Here is a 5,946-nt window from a genome sequence, read left to right as displayed (position 1 = left end):
TGATTTGCAGTTTGTGTGGTTCTGCTGACTCTTACTACACCCTGCTGTAGTACTTCTTTTATGATGGCTTAAATAGTTTTTGTTGGGTTTTTGTTTTCTCTTGCTTCCAAGTAATTAGGGAAATTAAACTCTAGAAATGGAGCATTGTTTCGGTAAGAGGTGAAGGGAGACAGACGCAATGTATTGTATTCGCAGTTCTCCTTGGTACGTGCTGTGTGCATGCTGGGCAGGGCTAATTCTGCATGGACAAGAAGACCAGGACAACATCCAGCCTTTACAGTAGTGCAGCAGAAACTTCCTACCACAGAGATTAGACTGATTTCCCTTTACATACCATTTTTATTTGTAGGCAAGTTTCAAAGAGGTATTTATGTGGAGGCACATTTCTCATGCACTGTGGTTTTTGCACGCTATTGATTGATGCTATCAGTTTGCTGTTTTGTAAGGTTTATCTAAAACAAGGCCTTTATAAAAATGATTACTTAAAATATGTTAATGACATCTCTCACTTGATAAAAACTTTAGGGCCTCTTTACCTTTAACCATAAAAGTATGAATCATTTTAAGTGGAAAAAAAACCCCAAACCTTAAGTTTTTTTCACTGATCTTGCATGCAAAGCAAGAATCTTGAATTATGGCCAAATAACAGCAATAATAAAACTTGAGAAAAAAGATTGTTCTTGAACATCTTTAAGATTTCAAAACTTCATAAACATGGGGGCTCACTTTTCAGAGAATTCTATGTAGATGAAGTTGGACACGCAGATGACGGCCTGTCTCTACAAGTGACTGGTTTGAACTCAGATGCCCTGAAGATGTGTAGGACAGGCAGTGGCAGCGCCTCACCACCAACCACCCTAGACTATTTTGCTGGTCTTTTCTTAGAAAGATCAAGAGAAAGGATGGAAATAGAGGTTTCTCTTTCTTCTCTTGAGGAAGCAGTCAGGCAGGAGCTACTGTAAGGCTCTCTGGGAGTATGAAAAGGACTGGGAATGTCACAGTTCAAAAAAGTTAGCACTAGGTTTAGTCATTGCTCACATAAGCTGAGTTTAGCTGGCAGTTGATCATCAGAGATGCCTGTATCCCACTGACGACCCTCCAAGCTATTAACTGCTGCTACCCTATTTCAAGCTCTGCGTTTTAATTCATGCCGTAGAAGGAGTGCACCAAAATAACTTAGAAATAAGCGTTCTAGATGGGCAGAGTCACTGGTGGCGAGGCTGATCCCTACGTTTCCTGTGCAAAACCACCGCTAAGGAAAAGGTCCCTGGGAAGCTTTTTTTGATAGTCTCGGGTGAAGGCTGCCTGGAGGGGCTTCAGCAAGAAGGTTCTGGGGGTTCATGCTCTGGACGTGCACATGTAGTTGCCCTCAGTAATGGATTTGGGAGGTGATCCATGAAATTAGCCAGGAAACCTTTACAGCAGGATAAAGGCTAGCTTTGATTAAATGAAATTAAGAAAATGAATTTTAAACAAGGGAAGTATGGTGCTGGCCAGCTGAGTCCAAAAACTTTTCAGCACTTAATTTAATGATGCATTTGAACTTTCAGGGTGAATGCAACTGGAACTGGTTCATCTCCCTTTCTGCTTTTGTTTCATTTATTACTGTTGGATTATTGGTTCTGTCTACTCTTAACATAGTCCTTTCATCTGCTTTTTTTGGTGTAAAAACTTCCAGCTGCTGTGCTCAGCCTGAACTACAATTAGCACAGGGTAATAATGGAGCAATTAGCTACCATTAACATGGAGTAATAATGAAGCAGGAGGAACGAGTGCCCTGCCAAGGTGTTTTATAAAGAGCCCAGCACTATACTCCTCACAACGGAGTTGTTGCCCATACGCTCCACATACCCAGCCGTATGCTGGTGTTACTGGCAGCTCTCCGAAATGCGACCCTCCTCCTGCGGCTTGTTGCTGTTACAGCAAATGGTGCTTCCACATTAATGTGCAGATGTAATCTGATTAAAACCTCTTTCTATCATGTATGAACGGCTTCATCTACAGGGAAAAGGATTTTAAAACTGGAGCAGAGTTTCCTAAGCTGTGGTGTGGTCTCAAGCTCTCGAAAGTGGTGTCCCACCTCTTTTTTTTCTTTCAGCTGGGGAAGAAATGTTTTTGTTCACTGCTGTGTGCCAAAAATGCTTTGAAATCTCCTGCTGGAACCCACTAATTTTGAATATTAAGTAGCTAGAGTTATTTCAGCTTTTCTAGTAGAAAGAAGTGAAAAGGATTGGAAAAATCTAAAAAATGGTTTTAGCAGAGAAGTTATTTTCAGCTGTCTCTTTCCTTCCTGGTGAATATCTCTTGCTCTAAAACTTTAAATTTAGTAAAGAAGCTGAAGAACACACACAAAAAAGTGTTTTCACTTAAGTAAGGCTGCAGGGACCCTCCCAAAGAGAAACTGCTGCTGTTTTCCTCCATCTTCCGAGCACCTCCTGCAAAGCTAAACAAAGATAACAGGAATAATAAGGAAGAGAAGTGCTTTACAGGAATCCCACCATGAGAAGTCAGTGGAAATTCCCTCTTCCTGAACAAAGCTGTTTGCTTGTTCTGTTTGCTTTAAGTTAAATGTTTAAATAGCAACATTGCATCTGGGTGTGTGCTCCTTGAGATATAAGACCCAGCCTTTACATACCTATAAGAAAGTGTCTTTCCTTGTACTCCTAAAAGCACATCAGTTGTGTTTGATGCCATTGGAAATGAATAACTTTTCTGAGAAATTAAAAAATAAGATGGAATTGGAAACAGCATTGATGAGCAGATGCCATGGCATTTTACATCATCACGTTATCCAGTTAAAAAGTAGAATCTTTTGGGTATAGGATATTGGGAAGTATTTTTGATTCAAGCATCAACTTTCTAGGTAAATATTTTCATTTTTTTCACCTCCAACATTTGGGTTGTTACTTGTATTCTATTTTATAGACTGCTTTCACAGAAATTTTTACAGGTAGTTGACATTTTTCATTTCCTCCAATGCTCTTTTTATTACTTTAAGCATGATTACAGCTTGGTATCTCATATTTGCAGGTTAACAACTGTGATTAAACTGATACGACAGCTAAGCCTTTGACTCCCATTTGAGCCTAAACCACCCAACTGTTGTGCCACCAGTACACAAAGATGTTTGTTGCCTTAATTTGAAGCCCATCAGTGCTCCAGAAGAGAATTCAGGCACATCAATGATCTGCTTGTATTGGCAATATGAACAAGTGGCTCTGGTGTGAGCCAGAACCTGAACACAACGAACAACTGTGGTATGATGCTCAGGGCTCCCTACAAGCAGCAGACCTGTGCATCTCCAAGAATTGTCTTCAGGACCTTGTGAACAGGTCTGTGGAGCAAGATCTTCAGTGAAGTTTCTCGGTTGTTTTTTTTTTCCTCCCCTGCCACCAGAGAGAGGAGAGACCTTGGGCTGGAGCACTAATGATGATGAAGATGGCAGTCCGCACATGGATCCATTTAAGGGGCTCTGAAACATTGCCCCGAAACATTTGCAACAAAATCACAGAATCTTCATGGTTGGAAGGGACCTTTGAGATCATCGAGTCCAACCACAAAAAAAACCCAAAAACCCAAAAAAACCCACACACCAAAAAAACCCCACAGACACAAACCAACAATCTCAGGCACTAGAGCATGCCCTGAAGTGCCATGTCTACACGTTCCTTAAATACCTCCAGGGATGGCAACTCCACCACCTCCCTGGGCAGGCTGTTCCAGTGCCTGACCACTCTCTCAGTAAAGTAGTTCTTCCTAATATCTAATCTAAACCTCCCCTGCTGCAACTTCAGACCATTTCCTCTGGTCCTGTCATTATTCCCTTGGGAGAAGAGGCCAACACCCATCTCTCTACAACCTCCTTTCAGGTAGTTGCAGAGGGCAATGATGTCCCCCCTCAGCCTCCTCTTCTCCAAACTAAACATGCCCAGAATAGTCTTAGTCTGTCTACCATGGTGTCAGCCTTGCCCACACACACCCATGGTATGTATGAACAAATAGAAAATACAGGAAGAGCCAAGTCATGCACTGAGATGTTGTTTCTGAAGAATAAAATTTTATTGTTCTCTGAAAAAACTGCATACACATGTTCAGATCTGTTCAACCTTCAAAACATGTCTTAGTTTCCAAACAGTGTTCTTTTAAGCATGCAGGACCCCACTGCAGCTTGGTCAAGAAGTTAAGAGAGAGTTTTAATCCTACGACTGTGCAAACATCATTTGAAAGCTATTTACATTTTGCACCTCTCTCTTCTCATAACAGTAGCATCAGCTCTTAGTTACATGCACTGTATAGCTATAACTTATGATTTGGTGTTGACATTTGATTTAGGTGTAGAGTGAAAACTAAGTTAACCTTCCATTGTTCAAGAAACTCCCCACAGGCAATTATAATAAATCTCATTTCTTCATTATAAAGGAGATCTCTAAGCACTCAGACTTCCCTGAAGTTATTAAAATATTACTTCCACTCTATTTTCTGGATCATCTTCCTCTGGTGCAGACATGCATTTTTCTTGCCTTGGTGAATGGAAGCAGAAAGAAAAGATGTCTCAGTTTTTATCAAAGGTGGCAGGAGTGCACTGAAACAGAGCCAGATCTCTCTCTTTGTCATTTTCAGTAAACTGCAAGATTACCAGATTACCCATAGTATGTTTTTTTTACTATCTTAGACTATCTAAACTCAGATGCAGCAACATATATGCAAAAGGTTGGATTCAAGTTCATACTCCTCTTACTTTCTCTGCTACTTTACTTTCCTGACCATTACAAAGCAGAAGTCAGTAACCAGACAGATACCAGTTATTACTCAAATAATGTTGCATTATACTCATCTCCTTATATTCTCTAACCTGGGTCAAAGAAGGCATGGTATCTTTTGCCATGTTGGCAGAACTTCTTTGCCATGTTTTTTCTGTCGGGAGAACTTCTTTGTATATGAGCGTAGTAGCCCTCCTCACAGCCATCATAAACAGTCTTTGCTGTTTCATACATGCCAGTGTGATTAAATTAGGATGCTGAAGTGGGAGCTGGTGGAGTATTAGGCAAACATGGCATTCCAGGTGATGTGCTTCATTATCACACAGTAAAAGCTTGCCTGTGTTTTATTTAACGGGGACTGTGCAGCCATTAGTCAGTGCATTATTCTGGTTTTCAGCTATGGTAATTAAGCAAGCCATGTTTTGTAAGAGAAAATGGTATTTTCATAACTGCAAAACTGCTTCAGAATAAATACACAAAATTGCAGAAGACACGGCATGTCACGAGCTGCAAGGGCTGCTAATCACTACTCAGACAAGTTCAGTTCACGATGGAAACTGTGCTTTCAGGCTGGCCTCCAAATATCTGGGAGAAGAACTCAAAAGCCAGGCGGACGTGAATGGGGACGAAGACATAAGCTGTGTACACCACCATAGCAAAAACAGTCACGATGATGGTGTGGAACATGGACTGCTCCCAGGGCTCCAGCACATAGCTGCAGGTGATCAGTAGGTACTGGTAGTACAGCCAATAGATATAGTCCTTCACACGCTTAATATCCATCTTCAGCTTTCAGTGATTTTGGGAAGATGACCTGTAACGATAGAGAAGTCTAGATTACAGCTGCAGCAGAAAGAAAGACCTGGAACTAAAAAATGATGCGAAGACCATAATTTCAAGTTTGATACCACGTATAATTGTAACATAAAATAAAGTTCAAACAGAAATAATGGATTGGTGCCATCAGCAGCCTCTGCTGCCCTGGAGCAGCGGAAAACAATCTTTAGCTCTAGCAACTGCTGCTTGCAGTTATTGGAAGCTGTATCAGTTGGGCACTCTCAATTCCTACATTCTGAGTCTGTTTTGCTATTCATTCTGCAATAGGAATTAAAACCGCATTAGCTTACAAAGGCACAGGGTTCATGTGGAAGTCAGGGAGATATGCATTTAAAAGGGAAGGCTTTGG

At 41.0% G+C, this 5,946-nt stretch overlaps 1 protein-coding gene across 1 annotated transcript; it reads right to left on the bottom strand.

Annotated features, from left to right (window-relative positions):
- Positions 1-5,300: 5,300 nt before the first annotated feature.
- SPTSSB (serine palmitoyltransferase small subunit B) lies at positions 5,301-5,561 on the bottom strand. The gene has a single exon (XM_074153608.1). The coding sequence runs from the start codon at positions 5,541-5,543 to the stop codon at positions 5,301-5,303; it is 243 nt and encodes an 80-aa protein (XP_074009709.1). The 5' UTR covers positions 5,544-5,561.
- Between the last annotated feature and the right edge of the window lie 385 nt (positions 5,562-5,946).

The sequence above is a fragment of the Numenius arquata genome, chromosome 9, assembly GCF_964106895.1.
Source record: "Numenius arquata chromosome 9, bNumArq3.hap1.1, whole genome shotgun sequence".
In the NCBI taxonomy this organism is placed as follows: Eukaryota; Metazoa; Chordata; class Aves; order Charadriiformes; family Scolopacidae; genus Numenius; species Numenius arquata.
Note: the sequence above shows the minus strand (reverse complement) of the source record. Positions and strands in the feature narration are given on the sequence as shown.

What these genes read in the sequence shown, in the direction of transcription:
- SPTSSB (XM_074153608.1), bottom strand. Translation starts at nt 5,543, where the DNA reads ATGGATATTAAGCGTGTGAAGGACTATATCTATTGGCTGTACTACCAG.